General features: G+C 45.6%; 2 protein-coding genes across 2 annotated transcripts in view; both read right to left on the bottom strand.

The window, feature by feature from the left end:
- Nucleotides 1-9127, bottom strand: part of Pabpc1l (poly(A) binding protein cytoplasmic 1 like) — a 31369-nt gene extending 22242 nt beyond the window's left edge. The window contains exons 1-3 of the mRNA XM_031373742.1: nt 8707-9127; nt 6609-6802; nt 1368-1483 (exon numbers count right to left, since the gene is read on the bottom strand). Of these exons, the coding sequence (XP_031229602.1) occupies nt 1368-1483; nt 6609-6802; nt 8707-8899 (503 nt within the window). The 5' untranslated portion in view covers nt 8900-9127. The remainder of the gene's footprint in view (nt 1-1367; nt 1484-6608; nt 6803-8706) is intronic.
- A 5744-nt stretch (nt 9128-14871) lies between these two features.
- Ywhab (tyrosine 3-monooxygenase/tryptophan 5-monooxygenase activation protein beta) overlaps nt 14872-23354 on the bottom strand; it is a 24468-nt gene continuing 15985 nt past the window's right edge. Inside the window, exons 2-6 of the mRNA XM_031372692.1 lie at nt 21792-22094; nt 19631-19754; nt 18316-18479; nt 17555-17650; nt 14872-17134 (exon numbers count right to left, since the gene is read on the bottom strand). Of these exons, the coding sequence (XP_031228552.1) occupies nt 17078-17134; nt 17555-17650; nt 18316-18479; nt 19631-19754; nt 21792-22091 (741 nt within the window). The 5' untranslated portion in view covers nt 22092-22094 and the 3' untranslated portion in view covers nt 14872-17077. The remainder of the gene's footprint in view (nt 17135-17554; nt 17651-18315; nt 18480-19630; nt 19755-21791; nt 22095-23354) is intronic.

The raw sequence follows: 23354 nt of genomic DNA, 5'->3' as shown, positions 1-23354 counted from the left end.
CAACACTTACTATAAAACCCGGAGTTTCTGAGCCAGGGATCCAGCTCAGTAGTAGAGTACTTGCCTAGCATTTACGAGCCCCTAGTTCAATCCCAAGCATAGCTAAAAAGGAAGGAAAGGAAAAATGTAGAATTTTCAAGTTCACATAAACACATCAAAGAATCATTCGGGGGCAGGGAGAGAGGAGAGGAGAAGAGCTTTACTATGTTGTCCAGGATTCTCTGAAACTCCTGAACTCAAGTAATTCTTCTGCCTCAGCTTTCCAAGCAGCTGGGACTACAGGAACACACTGCTGCACTTGACCGAAAAGATTCCTTGATTAACAAACGAAGACCAGGCATACAAAAGGCAGGTGGTTTATGGAGCGAATGTGTCATAAGTAAGTTGAAGCAGACGCCAAGAGTTGAACACCAAGCATCAGCAGTGAACCCAGAGAAGTGGTTGCTAGGTGATATCTGTGAATCCGGAAAACCTCAGAACAAAGCAATATGAGCAGTAGACAGGACCCAGAGAAACTCCAGATCAAAGGACCCAATGCTTCTGGCAGCTCAGGTAGGGCTAGTAGCTCACACGTGTAATTTTAGTACTTGGGAGGTGGAGGCAGGAGGATGGAGAGTTCTAGATCATCCCAGCTACATAGTATGAGACCCTGTCTGCCAGGGGTTGGTCAGCTGTTGCTATGTATTCAAATGCTAAAAAATGGTCCCCAAGATCTGGTTGCCCATGATGAGGGGACCTTCATCAGGGTTTATAGCTTGTAAATAAAATACCTGGTTTGTGTATCTTTCACATAGGCTAGCTAGAATTTGTCATTTCTTTTACTCCTGTCTCAAAAAAAGAAAAACACAAAACAAAAAAACTTGTCTTCCTTCCTGGAGCACAGGGCTGTATGGCTGAGCCATCAGACAGGCAGATTCCAAATGTGGAAAGGACCAGCCCGGAGCAGGGTCTTTCCAGATCTGCAGCACAATTTTCGCATCTGTGAAGTGGGGTGATTCCAAACCTGGGCAGACAAAACATGTGCCTGCTTTCCCATCGGCACCCCCAGGTCCCACGGAATAGCAGCACCCAAGGCCAAGGGAGGAAACTGCAGCTGTACAGTCTGAATAACAAATAAAGTCAACAGGCCCATCAATGACTTGGCCGTTAGCTCTTCCCTTGCTCGGAATAGCTCTTAGACACCTATCATCTCCAATTTTAACCAAGGAAAGAGTCCCTGAGAGGCTGAGCAACTCGCCTGGGGTTACACACCAAGGAAGATCTCTGCGTAGCACCTGGTGCCCACTTAGACAGTCCCAGAAGCGACTCTCCTGATTTCACAGCTCTGCCCACTTAGCCTCTCCCCTCCCCCAGGCCCAGGAACTCACACTTTGCGATCGTTCAGCAACATCCCATTCATGGTGTTGATGGCCTTCTGGGCAGCCTCGTGGGTCTCAAAATGCACAAAGCCGAACCCCCGTGATCCATGTTCATTATATACTACCTGGATCACAGGGAGGAAGGACAGAGACACCACCCAGTGGGGACTTCAGGGAGAGAAAGAGGACAAAGGTGTAACAACAGCACGTGAACGTTCACGGATGAGCATAAAAGACAATTATGTGGAGGCTGGGGATGGAGCTCAGACCCTGGCCTTTCATCTGGCGGGTTGGCGGAAGACTGAGACCTAATCTCACATCAGCCCCAGTTTAGAACTGGGAAATGGAAGTTTAGAAAGATCAATCCACTCACTTGGGGTGACAGCCTATATAAGAGTGGACTTGGGATTTTAATCCCATAGCTGTCCCCTGATTCTGACAGCAAGCTGAAGATACCATGATACTGTAAACCTTGCAGGGGCTGGTGGTAGAAGCTGTAGTACAGTTGCCTGGTCTACAGGAGTATGTGGTAGATAATGTGGCTTCCATTATTTAAAATGTATAACTAAGAGGCAGGCCCAAATCATGCCCATTTGGATTAAAGTGGGATCTGCAAATAGTTAGTTTTGAAACAGACAGACAGGCACACACACACACACACACACACACACACACACACACACACACTAGTTTTACTTAGTTTTTGTTTGATGAATTTTTGAGACAGGATCTTGTTCTGTAGCCCAGACTGGCTTCAAACTACAGCTGTGTCTAACGGTGCCCACCTCACAAAACTACTGACAATGAGTATTCCTGGGATCAGGGCTGGAAAGGACAGTTTTTAGTTTCTTCTCTTCTACAGTGTTTGAATTTTGCCAATCTACATATTATTCTAACAACAAATGCACTTCAATTTTGTAACAGAACACTCCATGTCTGTTGTGTAATGGGTCTGACTCAAGCTGAAAGGTCAGAAGCGGAGAACCAAAAATACCTCAGTTTTCAGCTCTCGGTGAACTTGAATGAAGGCTTTTAACCCCATTTCTAAGGTGGCTCTGACTCGAGTTATCACAGAACCAGCACCTGGCTCCACCCAGTGGCGTTATCCACCACTCCATTCCCAGTTATCACAGAACCAGCACCTGGCCCCACCCAGTGGCTTTATCCACCACTCCATTCCCATTCCATTGCTGAGATGCTTGCTCTTCCTAAAACTGTGATTGTGACTAGGTCCCTTCAGCCTCCAGTGGCTTCAGCCATGCATAGAAGTCTGTCAACCTGACATGTTGAGGCACAACAAATCCTGTATCCAAACCCTTGCTTATGGAGCTGTGGAGAAGGCTCTGTGGTAAGAGAACTTGCTTGTTCTTGCAGGGGATCTGGGGTTGCTTCTGTATTAGAGAACTCACAACTGCAAATAACTCCAGTTACAAGGAGCCCCACACCCTCTGCTGGCCTCCAGGGGTTTTGCACGCACGCACACGCGCGCGCGCGCGCGCGCACACACACACACACACACACACACACACTGCACATAGAGACAAGCAGGCACATAGAAGTATATATAAATAAATATAATTCTCAATCTCATACCCCTTACACACCCCGCTATGACTCCACTCCCAAGCAGGGACTTTCTACTTTCAGTTCAAGGTCAGCTCTTTCAGATTCAGCCATGTTGACTGCCCTCCCCACCAAATGTGGGACCATCACCAGCTAAAGATATATACTTATCAGAGAACCTTCTCAAGGAATTCTTTGTTTTCTTTTGTTTTGTTTTTGATTTATTTATTTTTTTAGGTCTGTGAGTACACTGTTGCTGCCTTCAGACACACCAGAAGAGGGCGTCAGATCCCATTACAGGTGGTTATAAGCCACCATGTGGTTGCTGGGATCTGAACTCAGGACCTCTGGAAGAGCAGTCAGTGTTCTTGGTGCTCTTAACCGCTGAGCCATCTTTCCAAGCCCCCCTCCCCCCCTGCTAGGAATTCTTAACTTCTGAGACTTAGAATAAATGACTGGTCCAAGGTCATCCATTCAGTAGCAATGTCAAAATTATTGCATGTTCGTTTAGATGCTTCATGTCCCAAGTACCTTTTCAGAGATGGCACATATAACAGTCCACCTCCCCACACCTACGGAGGGAGTTCTACTACTGCCCCTTTCAGAGGGAGTCAAAGTAGATGCAGGGTAATGAACTGCCAGACACTACACAGTTAGGAAATGAAAGCGTTTGAACTCAGGACGTGGCCTTGAGTATCCTCTTTCTGGCCCAGTGTATCATGTTGCCTTGCTGCTACATGGCTGGCTTTGCACGTAGGTGGCCTGACTCTGATCATGTGTGTATTCTTCCCAAGGTGCCACAGAAGTCTTTCCAGACTGGCCTAATGGCTCCCTCCTTTCTGGCTCCTGCCTCCATGAGAGCCTCAGCCCGATTCCCAGTTATTCCCAAGACTCCTACCAACTCTAGCCAAGCCTAGGAGTGGAGGTTGTTCCTAGCCAAGCCCACAGCAGGGGTTCCTTCGGCCTACAAGGACTTCTTGCCTGTGTCACACAAAGCTTGCTATGCAGTCTTTAGTGGTCCAGGGGACTCAAGGCCTGAAGAAGTGGGATAGACTTCCCCTGCTCCATTTCCTTCAGTTCATCTGGCAAACCTCCTAGTTCAATGACTCTAAAGCCAGGCATGGTGGCACACAGCAGCAATCCCAGCGCTCCAGGAGACTGAGGCAGGAGGACTGCTTTGAGTTTGAGGGTAGCTGAACTACATAGTAGCTATAGTACCCATAGTAACTGAAGGCCATCCAGGACTATGTAAGACCTTGTCTCAAAAAACATTACGACGATGACAACAACAACAACAAAAACCCAAAAGAACAACAACAAGAAAAACCACAAAATCAAGCCCAAGGCTTTTAACATTAACCGTCCATCTATCTAATACATTGAACTGCAGACAAGACATCTTATGGCTTCAAACCTCTGTGGCCTCAAGCAAAACTCAGAAATCCTCCTAGGAACATCTTAAAGGACAAGCAAGACCCTGTGCTCACAACATGTAAGAACATCATAGTCTATCTACAAGTAAGCTTCTTCCTTCCCCCGGTCCTCAAGGTGAGGAGCTGCCTGTTTCTCTCAGTATACACCTCTCAGGTGCCACTCTACTCCCTTGGGTGGCAGAGACAGGCCCTATCCTCAGAGATCTGAGGGACTGTGGCTGGCTCATATCAGTGCTCAGGAAAGGCTCAAACTCAGACATTGCTACGCACACTCGTCTACTCCAGTCACATCCATAATATCGGGGATAAAATCCTGATAAAGGATAAGAGGCAATAAGAATCCAAAAGGAGTTCTGTGCCTCCTGGATTTCAGACAGTCGCTGGTATCCCCTAACTCAGACGTGTTCCAGAATTAGTCTTTCCAATCATCAGCATGGCCTCATAATTAGGCATATAGGTACCCCAAGAAATGATTTGTAAATGGTTAAGATTGGACATGGTCTTCTGGCCAACACAATGTTTCCAATTATCCTAGTTTGTTGCCAAGCTATCCATAGCTTGCATTCTCTTTCAAAGTATCTCCCTTGCTAGAGCTGGCAACAGAAATCAAATCGTGTACATTCCTCAGAACAATAGATAGTTCACAATAGTTAGCAGTATTTTGCATACTAGAGAGTAATGAAGGGTTTCCCTCACACTAGGACATTAGCTTATAGTGTTAGGTAGGGACTCCCCACTGCTAACCTCAGCTAGCCCAGAAAGGCAGCATGGTTGAAGAGCTTGCTTAGGCCCACCCAGTCTGTAACCATAGCAACGAACTGAAGAGGAGCTATCTGCACCTGGCTTTTAGAAGCCAGGTCACCTCAGTCAGAGCTAGCTTTCTTTCAGATTGTAATCCCTGTTTAGTTCCTGCTAAATTAACATGTATTTACTTTGCTGCTGACTCTTTGTGTTCCTAATGAAGGGCAATGTACCTGCACCTTGTTTTGATGTATCTTGACCTTTGTACCATCTGACTTTTTCAAACCTTTCTGTATCGACTATATAAACCTGACTCCATATTTGAAAAATACACTCAGACCTTACACCACTCGTGTCTAGTCTGTTTGTCAAAGCCGAATCCCGTGCACACCTGGCCAGAACCCCTAGTCCCGCGGAACAAGGGATCCCGTAAGAAATCCCGGTCCGCGGCAAGAGATCACGGTATCCCTGTCTTTGCCTCTCTAGAAACTGCAGAGCCATCCTCAATGACGTCCAGGGCACAAGCCCAGGCATTAGCCCTCTACTCAGCACACAGGGACCTAGTTGTAGGCTTCTAGTCCTGAACATCTTCCTATATAAGGTTGGAGAACTAAGCAGAGCCCTTCTCAAACCGAAATAATCCAGTCAGTACTTAGGGCACAGCACAACGAGGAAAAACTCAGTGTGTCCTTGGATGCAGAAAACTGAATACAAAGAAAGACTTGGAGACAAGCAGCGGCTAAGACTAAAATGGACTTTAAGTTCTAGTATAAGAAATACCTTAAAAACGAGATGTGGTAGGGGCTAGGCATGCGGCTCAGAGGTAGACTGGGTTCCATCTCCGGCACCAAAGGAAACCTGAAGCATGATGCATCTGCTGATTGCTTCAATGTCCCCAATTAACAGCTTTGATGTAACCATACACTTCATTCTGTGTTGTTGTTTTTGTAGCTAGCTACACCTTCACTTGAAAGTGCATTGGTCTGTGACTGGCTTTGGCCTATAGAGAACAGTAGGGGTAAAGGGGTCCTGATTCTAAGCTGAAGTTTCAGGTAGCCTGGTAAACTTCTTTCAGTATTCTGAGACCTGCCACAGCTGTGGGAAAGACCTGGGCTAGCCTGCAGGAGTATGGAAGACCACACGGAAGAAATCCCAGATATTTTAACTGTCAGCTCTCCAGGCCCACATGGGTCTCCTGAGAGTTCCCGGCAAGCTCAGGTAGCACGTAAGGCAACCCAGCCAAGGCCAGAAATGCTGTCCAACTGAGCTCAACCCAAATCGCCACTTCCGAATTATAAACTAAACAACCAGTATTGCTGACAGCCATGAGGTAGGGAGATCACACACCATGATCTAGCTATTAGATGCAGGGGTGACCTCTAATGGTTCTGAGAAGATTAAACCAATAGCTCCTGGCTAAGTGCCAAAGCCTGTGAAGTGAAGTGCTGGTTGGCATCCCTCTATCACAGGGGTATTTGACACCAACTGACTTTCCCTGAGGGGACATACCCACCTTAGAAGAGAGGATGCTCCCAAAGGTGGAGAAGGTGTCATACAGAGCCTTGTTGTCGATGGAATTCTCTAAGTTTTTGATAAAGATGTTGCCCATACCAGACTTTCGAAGGCCTGGGTCTCGGTGGGACCACATGATTCGGATGGGCTGGCCTTTGACCATCTCAAAGTTCATTGTGTCCAGCGCCCGTTCCGCTGGAGGAGAGGGAAGGAGAGAAAGGGGCAAGTCAGGTGACATTTGTGACCCTGAATCTTCAAGTCCTTCTAGGGTGGAGGAAAGGAAAGCTGAGGGAATTGTACAGAGTACTCACTCCTCACACATTGCAGGAAGATCAGCTCTCAACCCTCAGCAAATAGCATGGCTCCCCATCACACACATAGGGATGCTGAAGCTTGCAAAGGCAGAGCCAGCCTCTCCCAGCCTTGGGCACACATTTCGTGGGTGAGTATGTAAAAGAAGGGGACTGCCGGGCAGTGGTGGCACATGCCTTTAATCCCAGCCCTTGGGAGGCAGAGGCAGGCGGATTTCTGAGTTCAAGGCCAGCCTGGTCTACAGAGTGAGTTCCAGGACAGCCAGAGGAGAAACCCTGTCTCAAAAACCAAAAAAAAAAAAAAAAAAAGGGGACCTCCCGCCCTCCCCGGTCCCTCATCCTCACCCATGAAGTGAGACGATAGTGATTGCACCTTCCTTCCCACGCCTAAATGAGACAGCGTCACCTACTGCCAGGCTGTCAAGTAGGTGAATAAGTAAAACATGCAATCAACGGTCCTTGGTTTCTTCATGATGCAGGCAGGGAATAGGTGTTTGATAAATGGCGGCATGTGCAGAACCTGCACCCTTCTACTTGGACAGCCTATTCCTTGCAGATAATATGCTGCCCAGAAGAGGCAGACAGAATGCAGTGGCGCAGGCCACAGAACCCTGTACTATTCATCCTTGGCTAACAGACCCAGGCAGGATCTCCACAGTTCAGGTCTCCCCTCTATAGACTGGGCCCTGATGGTCAGGTCTTGCTTCAGTCAGGAGCTTTGCAGAGAGAGCCATAGGCAGAAGAGGGGTATAGGGAGGGCAAGAACATCCTGGATTCAGAGAACCTCCTCACTCACACAGGAGGCCTGAACTACTTCATCTTGAGACAGGACCTCCATATGCAGCCCATGCTGGCCTCAAATTCATGTTCTTGCCACGGCTTTCCCAGTAGCTGACGGAGGACAGTTCTTAGTGACATCTCTGGAGTGGTTCATACACTGTCACTTGAGAGTGTCCCTAATGGTACGTCACACTCAGGTTTCCTATTCTTCATGGTACAGAGAAACGAGCCCTGGCCTCTCACCAAGGGTGGTCCTGCCCAGTGTGGCACAGCCTTAGCAAAACCATGGTTCTTAACTTTTGTCCTCCATTTTCAGCAGAAGACCAGACGTGCTCGGCTGACAATTACTAATCAGCGCCTTCACCCTGACAGTGGCTGACAGAGCCTACAGGAGGCAGCTCTTCCAGAATCAGAAAGGTGAGGCACCTGGGATAGACCTCATGTCAGGATACCCTGGAGGGCAGGAACCCAAGGCCTCCTCCCTACTTTCCACCTGCAAAGCTTTGGGCAGCTTCCTCCCAGGTGCTATCAATCTCATATATAACCACTCTGGAAGGGGGGCTGAACCCCAGTTTCCTTCCACACAGCCAACTGAGCTCAGAGTGCTTGAACCACTTGCCTGATGTCACATAGATCCTGGATTCCTCACCTAGCTCTGCTTAATTCCAAAGCCACTCACCAACGACCAGCAGGCCCAGCAGTAATTGCCAATTCTCCCTTCAACCATTGAATGCCTACCTTCCAACTCCCTGTCTCTGGGCCTCATGTTCCCTATGATACAGAAGATAAAAACACCTAATCTTCTCTGGCTATGATCTGTAATATAAAATACCCGCAATTAGCAACAGGCCCATTTCTACCTAAAAAGATAGATAGAAAAATCACTATTCCTGAGCTAGTAGAAGTTCATTTGAAAGAAAACTTTCCGGTTCAGGATGGTAGTTATCAAAAGGAAAGTATTTGACCCAAGAATGTTAAAAGAAAAGTTTTCTCTTCTCTAGGGCTCACCGTCAGCAGGCTGCTGGAAATTGATGTAGGCATAGCCCAGAGAGCGCCGGGTGGCCACATCCCGACACACGCGGATGGAAAGAATATTGCCGATGGGGGAGAACATCTCATAGAGCATAGATTCAGTCACGTCGGGGTGCAGATCGCCCACATAGAGCGAGGAGAGTGAACAGCTATGGCCACCGGTGTCCATGATGTGCAGGGCACCCAGAAGTGGGCCAGCAAGCAGCCCCAGCTCACAGGGTGCCGGGACCTGGCAATCGTAGTGGTAGCTGTAGCAAGGCTCTGTCAGTCGTCTTGTTTGCCTGCGCTGGGCCCTTGCCTTTACCAAGCTTGCAAGCCAATCCCGGTGCCCAGCCCCACCCACCTGGGAGTCCTCAGGCACAGGTGGCTGGCATCTCCCACCTTGCCTAAGAGGAAGGCTAGAAGTCTGGGGCATGGCGCCAAGGCAGATCGTGATGGAGTCCTTTAGAAGAGGCTGGGTGCAGATTCGAACATCAGGTCATTCATTTTCTCTCTATAGAAAACGGGGACGACCCCCTCTTGGGAACGCTTAAAGAAGAAGGCTTTTTGTGGTTTCAGTACAGACCAGAGAACTCGTACTCAAACCCTATTATGAGGTTTTTAAAGGGTTTTGGGCTGGCGAGATGGCTCAGCGGGTAAGAGCACTGACTGCTCTTCTGAAGGTCCTGAGTTCGGATCCCAGCAACCACTTGGTGGCTCACCACCACCCGTAATGAGATCTGACGCCCTCTTCTGGTGCATCTGAAGACAGCTACAGTGAATTACGCCAGAGCAAACGGGGCCGGAGCTCAATTCCCAGCAGCCACAAGATGGCTCACAGCCATCTGTACAGCTACAGTGTACTCATACACATAAAAATAAGTAAATAAATCTTTAAAATAAAAAAGAGCCGGGCAGTGGTGGCGCACGCCTTTAATCCCAGCACTTGGGAGGCAGAGGCAGGCGGATTTCTGCGTTCGAGGCCAGCCTGGTCTACAGAGTGAGTTCCAGGACAGCCAGGGCTACACAGAGAAACCCTGTCTCAAAAAAACAAAAAAATAAATATAATAATAATAATAATAATAATAATAATAATAATAATAATGATGATGATGATGATGAGAATCCTTTATTTAAAAAAAAAAGAAGAGTTTTGACACTGGGAAGATGGCCCAATGGGTAAAAGGCCTCCATGCAAGCATGAGACCCCAATGCCCATGTAAAAGCTAAGTGTGATGGCGAGGGGCTCCTGTGGCCTTAAGCCCTAAGGAGATGGAGACATGGTCACTGTGTGAAATAAAAAGAAATCTTAATGAATACAAATAAAATTAAAATGCACCATTACCCCAGAGATCCCTAACACCTACATCTGTCCTACATTCATTTTTTTTCTTTTTCTTTCTTTCTTTCTCTCTCTCTCTCTCTCTCTCTCTCTCTCTCTCTCTCTTTCTTTCTTTCTTTCTTTTTTTCTTTTTGGTTTTCCAAGACAGGGTTTCTCTGTGTAGCCCTGGCTGTCCTGGAACTCACTCTGTAGACCAGGCTGGCTTCGAACTCAGAAATCCGCCTGCCTCTGCCTCCCAAGTGATGGGATTAGCGGTGTGCACCACCACCACCTGTCTCTGTTCTACATTCTTAAGCACAGGATATTATAGAATTTTTAAAAACTATTTTTTATTTTTTTTAAAGATTTATTTATTTTATGTATATGAGTACACTGTAGCTGTCTTCAGACACCCCAGAAGAGTGCATGGGATCCCATTACAGATGGTTGTGAGCCACCATGTGATTGCTGGGGAATTAAACTCAGGATCTCTGGAAGAGTAGTCAGTGCTCTTAATAACTGAGCCATCTCTCCAGCCCTATTGTTTTATTTTTTAAGATTTTTGTTTTGTTTTGTTTTTCAAGACAGAGTTTCTCTGTGTAGCTCCATCTGTCCTGGAACTCATTCTGAAGACCAGGCTGGCCTCGAACTCACAGAGATCCTCCTGCCTCTCCCTCCAGAGTGCTGGGATTAAAAGCATGTATCACCACCACCCCACTTTAAGACTATTTTCAAAACATGTGTGTGGATATTTGCACATGAGTGCATACACCCATGGAGGTCAGAGGTGTTGGTCCTCCATGGAGCTGGGGTTGCTACGGGAGGTTGTGAACTACAAAATGTAGGTTCTGGGAACCAAACTCAGGCCCCCTGCACGAGCAGTATGTACTCAACCACTGAGTCTTCTACCTTCCTTTTGTTTTGTTTTGTTTTTGTTTTTAACTCATTGAAGGTTTCCTATACTGATCGATCTAGTGTATTTTAATCATGTTCACCCTCATTCCCCTCTCTAGCTTCCTCTAAACCACCTCCTCTGTCTTCTCCCGACTTTGTGTCTTTGATAGTCCACTGAGTTCAATAGTGGTACCCATATATGCATGGGTGTGGAGCCATCTACTAGAGGATGGTCAACTTTCCAGGGTCCACACCCCTAAAGAACACTGACTCTCCTCTCCTTAGCCATTAACTAATTGTGCAGGCAACCACAGCTCCAGGGAGTTCATGAGTGTAGCAGTCATTTGATCCATAACCTTGTCAGGAATCATACATGTCTTACCCAACCATAAGATTCTCAAGAATTTCCCAGCTGGCTCTCACACCATGTGGAATAACTTCCTGTTCTTTCCTTTACATTTGTTTGGTTTGCACATCTTCAAGGCGTGTTTCTAAATCTAAAACCCTGAGGTGATCATATCATCTATCTAATGAAACTGTCTTATAGAGGGCAGACAGTACAGCAAGGTCCTGGACTATCCTTCTGTAACTAAACAGGATGGGTTTGCATCCTGATGAGAAAAGCCAATAATAATAATAATAATAATAATAATAGTAGTAGTAGTAGTAGTAGTAGTAAACAACTGCTTGTAGCAGAGAGTGATTTGCTTCTAAAGCAATGCCCTCCTTGGATGAAGTAAGGATGGGGGTTTTGTACAAGTCTACACAGATACTGGACTAGGTGGCTCCTAAGTACACTCAGGCAAAGTATTCTCCTTAAAACACTCAGCTTAAGATGCCGAAATGCATGCTTAAGACTAACACAATGGACAGGAATGCCTCTGGGCATATTCAGCCTGCACTATAATGTTTTAACAGACCCTAAACATCTTGAAGTTACAGTAATGGGGGATTCCATATCTGAAGGTTCCTGCCTTGCTTACTGGCTAGCAATTCCATGACAATGGGGCTATAGGGGAAAGCCTGAGGAAGCACTTTGGAAGTTGTTCCTGCTGGGTAAGAGTCAGTCTGGGCATCCAGCAGTTAGGGGAGTAGTTGTACAAGCATCGGGGAGGGGGAGATCTCATCACTTGCACTGGCAAAGGAGCAATGCTGGGTGTAGCGTGGGCACGGTAGCGTTATTCTATTTAGCTCTAATTCAGCCATTCTCCACCAACTGTTTGGCTCTTTTGTAACATATACATTTATTTATTGTTAATTTATTTATTCTGTGTATCTATGCACACCCATGCATGTGTGTGCGCACAAAGGTATGTGTGTACAGGTCAAAGAGCATATGGAAGTTGGTTCTCTCCTTCCAGCATGTGGCCCTTGTAGATCAAACTCAGATCCTCAGACCTGGCAAGAGCCCCCACTGATGGAGCCACCTCGATGGCTGCCGCCACCACTGCCTGCCTCCCTTCCTCTGCATCCTGTCTATCTGTCTCTGTATCTCTCCAGAGTCTATGTAGTCCTGTAGCTCACTATGTAGACAAGGATGGTCTCAAATATACAGATATCTACCTTCCTCTGCCTTCCAAGGGCTGGGATGACAGGATGTGCCTCCATGCCTGGCCTCCATCTGGTTTTATTGATCACACTGGGTTTGGGGTGAACAACCAATCCTTTCAGAAATTCTTCATGTTTCTGTAGTCTTGCCCCAGATCCCTGGGCAGCCCATTGTTTCTCTCTTGCTCTTGGCAGGGGGTTAAACAACTATACAGCTCTCCTCTCACCCAACCAGGCAGGTCTGCCTTAAACTCACAGGCAATGGGAACCTTCCCAAGTGGTGTGCAGAGTGTGTTCCAAGCAGTCCATCTATTATCTGGGGAGAACTGTACAGAAGCCAAGGGCAGACCATTAGTCACCCACACAATAGATGTAATACCTGTGCCACCCCACCTATCCATCCACCATTGCTCACTGTTCTTGGCACCTTTCAGGATTGCCAATGTCCATTTAGCTCCAGAACCTACCACATTAATAGGGGACAGATAAATCTGCAATCCTCTGTTCCTCATTTAAATCTTAGCCACTTCTGAAGGAGGGCTGAGGGGATCCAGACCTTCTTCCCCTGCCACGCCAACCCTCTTGCTGCCACTGTGTACCCTGAATGAGCTGACACATGGTTTGAAAGCCTTCCCTCCAGGGCAGTGGCTCTCAACCTTCCGAACACTGTCGTTGTTATTCCTAACTGTAGTTGTTACTGTTATGAATCATAATATCTGATATGCAACCCCTGTGAAAGGGTCATTCAACCCCCAGACCCACAGGTTGAGAACCCCTGTTTTAGAAACTCAAAAGCACCAAATTTAGTTTCCTGTCACCCCAGCTCAATACAAAGACTTCATTTGCCTATTAAGCAACCACCAAAAGCCATCCTTGGGCTTCCCTCCACCTCCCCACCCCCACCTCTCAGGTGCCTTAACTTAACTAGTATGTACACGCTACTCATCACTCAGACCTGCCAGCCCCTCCTGCCTTACAGGTCAGGCCCCACTTCTTGTACCAGCAAACCCACTAAAGGCTCACACCAGTCCTGGGGGTCGCTGCTAAATTAGCTTCTGTCCACTGTCTGAGGTGGTGAATTCTTTTGCAACAAGTTCAGTTATGACCTCTTTCAAGAAGAATGTTTCATTTAAATTTTGTGTGAGGGTTTCAGATCCTCTTTCTTCTTTTATGTGTATGTATACTTTACCTGTATGTAAGTCTGTGAATCATGTTCATGCCTGGTCTGTGGAGGCCAGAAGAGGGCAACAGGTCTGCAATCACAGGCAGTCATGATCAGGGAATTCAATGGGGTCCTATGATGAACAGGCAGGAACCCTTATCCACTGAGCCCTGGTCTCCAGCCCCAATGCCTGCCCTTTTCAATGCCTTCCATATCCAAATTATTTGTGGCAATCCCAGGAAGTAATTAAGTGTCCTTAATGGTCCACATGAGCTGACAGTCTACAAGGGATTAAATTCCCTGTTGTCTCAGACAACAGCCTTTTTCTCGAGAAGAGGGGTAATAATCTCCATTTTCATTTCCAACCCAACTTGCCCCGTGCTCCACAGCCTCACAAAACAAGCTGTTAATCTTTCATCTTTTTTTGAAGGGGGGTGTATATGCACACCAGGTGCATGTGTGACCAGGGGACATCTTCCTTTCTTTCCCCCTACCATGTGAATCCTGGGAATCAAACTCCGGTCCTCTGGCTAGCAGCAGGTACATACTTTGTTTTTGCCTACGAAGCCATCTAAGGCTGTCTCCATTCAAGTTGTTCAGAGGCACAACAAACTAATCATTGTTTTCCTGTCTAAGGCCACCTCTGCATGTTGAGCCACGGACCTTCCCTTCCTCTGTACTACCAACTCTTCCCATGGGTTCCCAGAATTTTGGATCTCAGGAAGAACACATGTGTACTACATCAGCTGTATAAAACAATCCCTTTCCCTCATCCCTCCCTTTCTCTCCACTTAAGACACAGATGAAAACAGCAGGTAACATCAATTCTTCCCACTGTAATTCCTCCTCGCTGGCAGTGTGGTCTTTTTACGTCCACCATGAGCCATGTGACTGCCATTACCGCCTGCTCACAATCCTGACCCACAAATACCTTCAAAGACTGTAACATACTTCCTTGTCCACCAGCTGCTTACTTGAGGGGGTGTATCCCTTACCTGGAAGACCCTACTACAGAGGCAAACAGCCACTTTGGGGTTTCCCTGACACTTGGCTCAGTTGTATGTCTTATCACCTAGAGCTGGGGCCATTAACTGCTCCTTCCAGACTCATCTTTGGTTTTGGTGAATGGAGCATCACAGGGTTTCTTTCCAGGGAGATACACAGACACATCTATTCACTCCAGATAGGGAGGATACTAACAGACTGAAGAAAGGATTCCATCCACATCCAGTTTGGCAAACCAGTTGAGTTTTATTGGGTTACTGACAGGAGGGAGCATGGCAGATTCTAAGGCAGCTGCATCACTGTCAGGGTCCCCTGCACCTTAAGAGTGGCTTTGCCACCAGCAGTGCTGCCGTCTCTGCCTGGCCAGCCAGCGTGCTCATGTACTCTTGTGGAATCTGCCCCATCCCCTCTGAAAGAAAGGCAGGGGTCTTGTATAGGTGGTCTGGCTCAAGCCGGCAAGGATCACATCCAGCTTAACAGAGACAGCCGCCTAAGACATCTCTACTGCTGGTTCTAAAGGGTGAAGTCAAACTATTAACGCTTTAAAGGAAAAAACCCAAAGTAGATGGGATCAGAATGGTCCTGAGAACGAGAGAGATGGTGGTGACACATCAATCCACAGGCAACTAACTGATAAAATGTTTTATTTCACTTTTGAGTTTTTACACTTTCCTGATTACTCTGTGTAAGGTGAAACTAGAATGTTTAAAAGACATACACGGATCTAGCACATCAGTAACTGGAGTTTCTTTTTCTTTTTGCTACACTATTTTCACAATCACGGGTGTGCTTGCTAGGCAAATATAACCACCACAGAAGCAAACGTTAGGCAGAATACTGCTAAGGAAAAAAAACAGAGCAAAGAGCTACCAGCTATACAGACAGGCTCGGTTCCACACTCACTACTGCGTCGTCAAGCGCCAAGTATTAACTGCACATTTTTTGTTCAGCTAGAAGAGAATTTTTTTGTTTTTTTTTTGTTTTTTTGGTTTAAATCAGTGCATGAATTCTTTTCATATTTCAGCAGATGGACAAACAGATGGACTATGGCTACGGCTACATGGAATGTCTAGTTAGAGGGGTGATACTGTGAGATTGAAGGCCTGGCTGTTCTCGGTTCACTCTATTGTAGTGTCCATGCAACTCCCCTGTGTTATAAGGTCTTGTTGAGACGTGTCTGAGAACGAAGCTGGATGAGTACACTGGAGGGTCTGGTGACAGGCACTAACAAGCATTGTCGGGGCTGGGTGCAATAAGGGGAAATCATGGAGACTTAAAAATACTTTTTTTTTGATTTGGGTCCCACTATGAAGAACAACCGTGCTGAGACAGGAGGACGCGGGTGGTGGTGCTGGAAGGGCTCCTTCTCAACACCTTAAAGCAAAGCTTGCTCACTATGTGCGCAACACCCCGCCCTGTCCATTCGGTATTGACTAATAAAGGCTTCCAAAGAAACCACCCAAGGAAGCAGAAAGCTATAAATTTAAAAAGGAAAAAACTCCACAGTCAGAAGGACAGGGTGGAAAGAATGTTAAATTTCAAAGCTTCCATCCTCCAAGCTAGGAGGAATCCCACGACTGAGTGGTCCTCAGGCGAGAGGCCATCTCCACACAACATTATCTTAAAGAAACATCCAGAAAACTGGTATGCCACTTATAAGATACTCTACCTTCTCTCCTTTCTTCCCCCTCTCCTTTAGCTCGGGGGTAACAGCCCTGTTTCCACACTGCTAATCAGGAACACACTGCTATAGTAAAGGGGTTTAGTCACACATGTGGTATGAGCACGGGACCTTTTTTTGTGGTGACACAGCCCAATTATCAACCAAAGAAGTTCACTTTCAGGTTTTAAATTCCCTCAGAAGACGCTGCAGATATTTGTGGTCATAAACTTTTAAGTGGCAACAGCCCCAAATGATCAAGGGTCAAGAAGCCCTCAACCACAGGCAGAATTACTGTGAGTTACCAAACTCGGGATGCCAATGGTAAGCATCTCCCCCAGGTCCCAGCACCACAACAGAATCTCTAGAGCTTTCTGTACAACTTTACAACAGAATTGTATTCCAGTGACCATTTTGATATCAGATTAAACTTTTCAAAAAGTTACACATAATTCAGGTCTATTTTCCCTACCAGAAAGAGTTCTGCTAAGTTATAAAACCCCATAATCACAGTGTTCAGTTTGTAAAAATTAAACACACAGTAATCCTTGTCAATGTTGATCAAAATCAAGACTCCGAAAAACCATGGCATTTAAGGGACCAGTCTGAGTTTTAGATACAAATACCAGCTGTTCATCCCAGGGACCATTTTTGCAAGGCTTAGGCTGTGAAAAATCGAAAGTCCACATTCGATTTTTTTGTTTTTGTTTATCGCACAAAGGGACATAATGTGGAGGATACAAAGTGACACCAAACAGATCACAGAGCACAACAGACATTAGTTCTCTCCCTCTCCAGCATCTCCTTCATCCCCCTGGTTTTCTGACGTCCACAGCTGCAAAAGAAAAATAAATAAAAAGCTGTAATAAAATTAAGGTCATTCAAAGTTGTCTTCAAGAGGCGGTCCAGTATAATTTACCTTACTTAACTATCATTTTGAAAAGAATAAAAATGTTTTTCATGTATGGGTGTTGTGCTTGCATGTCTGTCTGTGGGACTTTTGCATGCCTAGTGCCCTAGGAAGCCATGACAGGGCATTACACCCCCTAGAACTATGGGCCGATGTGAGGGTGTGGCTCCTCTGGAAGAACCACTGAGCCATGTTTCCAGGCCCCTCACTCAACTATTCAAAATTCCCTCTTACAATGACTAAAAAGGCATAAAGTTCAGCATTAAGATATAGGTAACTATCTTAACATACAGAGCCATCTTAAATCTTGGATAACAGTGGTACCCGCTCTCCGGAGGTACTTACGGTGAGATTGTCCCTGAGCAGCTGCATGATCAGGGTGCTGTCTTTGTAAGACTCTTCATTCAGGGTATCCAATTCAGCAATCGCTTCATCAAATGCCTAAAACACAAACAAAGGGCGCTTAGCAAAGATCTCCACACTCTCCGTGATATCTATCATACACACACACACACACACACAAACACACACAGCACCAACCAGCAATGATATACCCAATTAACAGTGTTTTAGTCAAAAAAATTCATTCAAGTTTTTAATTATCAAAGGGGTTTCTATTTTTTGTTTAAACTAAAAAGGTCTGGACACAAAGGTTAAAGGGGAGACTAGTAAAGCTCACTTCACTAAGCTTGATTTGTTTCAGGGGTTCATGTTGTAGAATCCACTTCAGGCACTCTTTTCAAATTAAAGTTTCAAGTAATAGAAAAACAAACTTCTCAAAGAACATAGGAAATAATACAGCACAAACAAAGTATGGGTGCCTTCTTTTATGGAGTCCGATCTTGGAACAAAGAGGACAATGCCCAATGTCCAAAGCCTGATGAGAACTCCTACTTCTTACCTGGAAGGTTCCACCAATAACTCCAACAGGAACCAAACAAAGCAAACCAGAAGTCAGCATATATTCAGAGCAAAGTACCAAGTAACAGGTCTGTATTGATTTTGTAAAATCCCACTCACTCCCTAGAAAATGCTTACGAGTCTAAGCAGTGAGGCCTCTCACAAACAGAAGGAAGCTCTTGGAATAGCAAAGGGTCGCTCCTCACCGTTTTGGCCAGGCTGCAGGCCTTTTCAGGAGAGTTTAGAATCTCATAGTAAAAGACTGAGAAATTCAGCGCCAGGCCAAGGCGAATGGGGTGTGTAGGCTGCATTTCTTTCTTGCTGATTTCAAACGCTTCTTGGTAAGCCTGCTGAGAGTTTGACACCGTGGCTGGAAGGCAGATGAAAATGTTAGCGTCTCGCATAGGCCGCATCACATACGGGATCCATTATCAAGACACTTTAGTAAAAGAGGCTAAAGCGGACAAGCCATCAAAACAAAAGTCCATGTCTTCAACATTCCACCTAAATATCTGCTAAATGTCTATGCTGAGTACTGTACTAAATGCTTTGGAAGAAACCCGGCAGTTACAATGAGGCCTGTTAAAGCAGCCAAGAAATACAGACCCAGCCCTTCATAAGAACAAATGTGGATAATCTAGTGAAAAAAAGTGATGGGGTTTAAGATCAGCATGAACAAATTCAAGCTCTCAACTCACTCGCATGTGGCCTGGAGCAAGTAAAAACATCTAAATGCCAACTCTGGTTTCTTTATTGGAAAACATGGGAGACTCTCACCTAAATTCCAGGTGCTAAGAAGATAATGCAAGCCCAATTACTCAGCACACAGTAGACACTGAATAAAACAGCTACAATCCCATCACAGTAAGCCATGTACTAAAAGAAAGGCACGCCCTTATGGTGGTCTCACACAGGTCTCCCTCATCTGTGGATGCCTGAAACTAGACAGTACTGAAGCCTAGCATACATGCTCAGATAAATTAAGACTGGAAGCCACCAGAACAGTTTTAACAATATACTGTAATGCAATCTGCACTTCAGAAACCATCAAGTCACTTGAACACAAGGAGCGCCATATTCGAATAGTCAATCAAGTAACCAATATGGCAACTAGGTGATGACCAGGGGGCTAGTGTATACAGGGATACTTGGGGCAAAATTTAGACTCATTTATCCCTGGAATGTTCCATTTAGATTTCAGACTAGAGATGCATTAAGTAAAAGTGGGTAAGGCAAAACCGTAGCCACGGGAAATTATTCCTTCATAGTTGTACCTACAAAAAGGACTATCAATTCCCAGATAAGAGTTTGCCAAGCACATTACATACCAAACTTCTAACACTCTTCATGTCTATCCATTAGATAAAGAGATTTATTAACCCCGTGACCCCACACAATTACAATGCTGTGGTCTCTGAAATTCTCATTACTGTGAACTTAAGTGTCTATGGTAAACAAAAACCAGACTTTATTATGAAATATTAGCTATCCCACTTACTGTATTTTTCAAATGTTACTTACTTTGTTTATTATCTCCAGATGCAACTTCAGAAAGATACCTAAAATAGTCTCCTTTCATTTTTAAGTAGAACACTTTGCTTTCTGCCTGTGTAGCATTGAGAATGAGATATTTGTCCAACAGCTCCTAAAAAGTGATTCACATTAAAAATTTTGAATTGCTTGTGAGATGTTAAGATTACATTTGAGATTTAAGATATGTACTACTAAAACTACTGATTTTTCTGAAGACTAAAACAAAAAAACACCAAACAACAACCTCCCCCAAGCCCAACCAACCAAACCACCCGCCCCACCCCCACCTCAACCAATTTTCATTCAAGCTGCTAAATCCTGTTTGGCCAAGTCCTAAGAGCAGGTGCCTGTAGTTCCAAGTCCCTCAGGCCACCACAGGGCTCCTTACGCTGTAGCTACTACAGTGGAATGCTTTGGAAAAAAGATGGCCAAGAACTACACTGCTAACCACATCCAAGTCTTGACTACCAACAAGAGAACCTCTCTTTAATAGTGAAGTAAGTGTGGGGGCATGCACACAAAGATGGGGGAAAGTCTTCGAGGATTAATATTAACAATGCTTAGAAGTGACTTTTACTCTGTCCATCTCTTAAAAACAAAACAACCCCCCACTGACACTTGTATTGCTTCTGTAACTGTGAATGTGTGGGGCCTTTCCATTCTGGAAAGAAAAAAGCAGCAACAGAACAAAACAGCCAAGAACTAAGTTTAGACTTCATCTGACCTGGGAAGAAAACCTTCTGATGCTTACTGTCTGGTTCCACATGACCCTGGAGAGACTGCCCTGGGACCCCAATCCTCAGATTCCTTGGGGAAGGGGACCAGCGTGACCACCGTCTAAGGCAGTTGTAAGAACAAGCGAGGTAACTTAGAGCTAGTGCTTAACACATTGCTTGATACGCAGTAAGCACTCAGTCTAGAACTATTAGTAACAAATTCCTTTAAACATTTATGCTTACAACAAAAGTAGTTCTGAAGGAGTCCAAGCTTCGTATACAGAGCATTATTTTCGAAGAGTTGTTTTAGAATGTGGCATCCTGAAAAGCTGGTTAAGAGGCAGTAAGTACCATGCTCTTCTTCCCGTTCCTTCAGATGCTCTTAAAAGCTGGTCTACATTTCAGGAATTATGGGACTCTCTTGCCTTTGGAATGCATGCCATACTTCATCTGAATACCAGATGCACCTAACATTCAGGAATTAGTGCACCATTAACAAACCCCAAACAACCAAGAGGCAACATGTTTAGCCATGAAACTTATCTTATACCAAGAAGCTGATAAAGAGAGAGGCTCAAGGCAAAGCCCAGCTATCAAGGATTTCATTAATCAATATCAGAGTATGTGTGAGGTAGTAGTTGTTTGTAAGTATTGTGTAGACAGAGAGGGATAGAACTCCTGTGGGTTGGGAGGAGGAGCACTGCCTTTGAGCCTACAAGCTTTATACTGGTTTTCAAAGGAAGCCGTCAGGGGAAGTACTTTTAGAGAGATCGACTACTCCAGGAGGGAAACAAGTCCTTTCTCTTTAAAGCAGCCCTCAGTTACTTTTTATCTGCTTTCGCGTAGAAAATAACATTTCCTAGTGGGCTCCAGATATAATCATGAGGTGTTCTAGAGTAGGTATCCTTCCCAGGCAACCCCAAGTGTAGCTAGAAGGATCTGCCACCTGACTGCAGTATACTTAACACATAGGAGAAGCCCCATACCCCCTCTGACTTGGCTTTTAAAGCTACACTGCACTTGACAGATTTCCACCCTTTGTGTGGGCATGGCCAAGGAAAGGCTGGAAGGCTTGAAATCCCTTCCTTTCCAGAGACGAATCACTACTGAGGCTAGGACTGTCTGCTAGTGACTGCGGCTTTCTACATAGCCTCTTTACTTGGCTTCAATTTCTAAAGAAAAATGGAGGAATGTTACTGAAATGTTTGCATTTGCTGCAGGTCTTTTTGAGGGAAGGAAAATACCCCAGAAAAGATGAATTCATTAAGAGAGGGTGACAAAACCCAAATCACATGCTTAGAACAAGTTACAGGTGGCTTAGCTTGAGTACAGTAGAGCGCCTCCACTCTCTCTCTCCTACGCTGTTTGAGAGCCTGCCTGGACCACTCGTTACGCCTCGAGATGGATGTTTAAAGCAGAAGTGCCGCCCTCACCAGTACGTCATTGCAGATGTCCTGCAGCTCAGCCTCTATCTTCTCACGGTATTCTTTGCCCATCTGCTGCTTCTTCTCATTCCTCTCTGTTTTCTGTTCGATGCTGGAGATGACACGCCAGGAAGAACGGCGTGCACCTACCACGTTCTTGTAGGCAACAGAGAGTAGATTCCTCTCTTCATTGGAGAGTTCGTGTCCCTGTTCTGTTACGGCCTTCATAGCTGCAGCCATGTCATCATAGCGCTCAGCCTGTTCAGCCAGTTTGGCTTTCTGTACCAGCTCACTCTTATCCATGGTCATTTTCTAGAACAGCAAGAGCATAGAGAAAGCAAATGTCAGGCTTCCAACATTCTTAGAATGCAATCAAGAATGAGAATCATGTACTGAGTGTCTACAGACCCAAGGCTTTAAATCATTTTGGTCAGTTGTTATCAACAATCCTACATGGTAGCATATCCCACTAACCCTCCTACCTTCTTAGAAAGCATGAAGATTAAAAGAAAGAAAATGATGAACCGGGATGAGCCCAGCGGAACACAGTGGAAAGTCACGGCTGCTGGGGTGACCTTTGCCACATGTTGTATTTTTAATTGTTAATTCTGCTGATGGCAGAATTTTGGTATTGTCATTTCTACAGCTCATCACCAGCTTCCTATGTGTAACAACCCTCAATGGCTTAGGCAACCAAAAAGCTGGATCTGGAGTTGTCTTACCGCTGGCTGGTTATAATAAAGAGCTGATGGCCAGTGACTGGGGCAGGAAGTACAAGGGTGGATCTTGTGGGCAGAGGAAGTGCCATAGGGGAAGCAAGGAATTGAAGGTGACAGGGAAGAACAGGCGGGGAGGTAAACCACTAACTACCTGGCAGGGGCAGGCCTGGAAGTCAGGTTAAGTTAGATGGCTGGTAGAGACTGCCTCAGCAAAAGGCCTACAGCTTTAAACATTATTTTTGTGCTGTATTATTTAATACAAGGCCTTTAAACTTGCCTGCTTCTTAGAGCTTCTTTGTTCCACTATCCTCCTCTCCCCAATACACAGAAACTACTTTTAAAAACACTTGATTTTAAGCATACATTTCTGTGTGCATGCCCACGGGAGAGTGCACATATGGACGTGTGTGGAAAGGAGAACTGTGGGAGCTAGTTCTCTCCCTGCACCACGTGGGTTCTAGGGATTGAACTTGGGTCATCAAGTTTGGCTCCAATATCCCTTCCCTGCTACACCATCTTGCAGCCATCCAATATCTTGTTTTTTGAAGTTTATGCTGCCTGCTATTCCAAAGGACCTGCATTTGATTCCCAAAACCTATAGGGCAGTTCATAACTCTGGCTCCCGGGGGTCTGACCATTTTTACCCCACCTCTGGCCTCTGAGGGCAACTAGTAGGCATGCATGTGGTACGGAGATATACATGTGGGCACCATAACAATACACATACGGTGTTTATTTTTCTTTTTTAAGTAATCTTAAATATGGTGTTTAAGTAATCTTAGCTCAACAACTGCCAATACAGAAGACCCTTCTCACTGTCTATTTCACAGCACCCACAGCTGCTACAGATCAA

The sequence above is a fragment of the Mastomys coucha genome, unplaced genomic scaffold (assembly GCF_008632895.1).
Source record: "Mastomys coucha isolate ucsf_1 unplaced genomic scaffold, UCSF_Mcou_1 pScaffold15, whole genome shotgun sequence".
In the NCBI taxonomy this organism is placed as follows: domain Eukaryota; kingdom Metazoa; phylum Chordata; class Mammalia; order Rodentia; family Muridae; genus Mastomys; species Mastomys coucha.
The sequence above is the reverse complement of the archived record's forward strand: the minus strand, read 5'-3'. Positions and strand labels throughout refer to the sequence as shown.